The following is a 1202-nucleotide window of genomic DNA, read 5'->3' as shown; positions in this document are numbered from 1 at the left end:
TCCGGAGCCAGCTCTGGAAGGCCCGGCCCTGTTGCATCTGGGATCTGTTTATTTGCTGTGAAGGTTTCCTTTGGAGGGATAATGCTAAAAGGATATCTATAAATCACAGAGCTAAAGCGCGCGTGTCCTGGCCTTCATCATCCACACGAGTGCTTGCTCCCAGCCAGCAGCTCTCCCACGAACCGTCACTGCAAATCATCTTGTCCCCTGCCCCATGCGTGAGTGCGCAGCCAGTGCTGCTGTGGGGCTGCTCAGCCCCACGTCCGTGTGCCCCAGCTCCCCACTGAGCACTGTGATTCTGCCTTGACAGCTCAACTCGCCCATGAACTCCGTCAGCAGCACAGAAGACATTAAGCCCCCACTAGGGCTCAACGGAGTCCTCAAAGTGCCAGCACATCCCTCAGGAACGATGGCCTCCTTCACCAAGCACATATGTGCCATCTGCGGGGACAGATCTTCAGGTGAGGCCGGTGCCTGCCCCGGGGGGGTCACGGTGTGCGGGTGCCCTGGGGAGCGTGGTGAGGGCTTGCACAGCTCCCTGCACACAGCCCGTGGGGAGAGGAGCTGCCCGTGTCCCCATAGGGGCCAGGAGACCCCAAGAGGTCTCTGCTTAGGGGTGTTACATCCTCAGCCCAGAGCAGCACAGCCCTTGTCTGAAGACAAGGCATTAGTGAGCATCCCTCTCTGTACCCATCCTTTGATCCGCAGTGGTACTGTCACATAGCGTCAGATAAAACGATGTGCTTCACACGGAGTGGCTCCTCCACTCTGCGGAGATAAAGATGTGCTCGTTCCCTTTATTCTCATGCTGTTTCAAAAGCTTTCTGCTCCAGAAGTGCTCTGGTTGCCTTGTTTGTGGGGTCCTTAGGGACACCTCCTGCCCCTGTCAGGCTCCGAGGCTGGAAGAGGAGGGTGGGTGTGTAGTGCAGAGCGGGCTGGGGTGTGTGTCTGGTGTGGGGAGTAGGTGTGGGTCACAGGGGGTGCAGGGGCATCCCCCCAGTTTCACTCTATGCCACACCCCTGATGTGTGGCTAAGAAACCGCAAGGGCTTTCCCTGGATATAAGGCAGGTCGTAGCCCATGGAGGGCATACTGATTTGTGGAAGTCAAGGTGAAGCCACTGCTCTTTAACTCAGAGCTCCGAGAAACCCCTACTTCCCCCAGACATGGCTGGGGGAGGGCCCGGGGAGAGCCGAAGGGCTT

At 58.2% G+C, this 1202-nt stretch overlaps 1 protein-coding gene across 1 annotated transcript in view; it reads left to right on the top strand.

Annotated features, from left to right (window-relative positions):
* Window positions 1-322: 322 nt before the first annotated feature.
* The window catches only part of LOC104413844 (retinoic acid receptor RXR-alpha-like), a gene marked incomplete at its 3' end in the record, with an annotated part of 1358 nt that continues 478 nt past the window's right edge, over window positions 323-1202 (top strand). The window contains exon 1 of the mRNA XM_010024955.1: window positions 323-461. Coding sequence (XP_010023257.1) covers window positions 323-461 — 139 coding nt within the window. The remainder of the gene's footprint in view (window positions 462-1202) is intronic.

Source organism: Nestor notabilis, unplaced genomic scaffold (genome assembly GCF_000696875.1).
Source record: "Nestor notabilis isolate BGI_N333 unplaced genomic scaffold, ASM69687v1 scaffold16422, whole genome shotgun sequence".
NCBI lineage: Eukaryota > Metazoa > Chordata > Aves > Psittaciformes > Psittacidae > Nestor > Nestor notabilis.
Note: the sequence above shows the minus strand (reverse complement) of the source record. Positions and strands in the feature narration are given on the sequence as shown.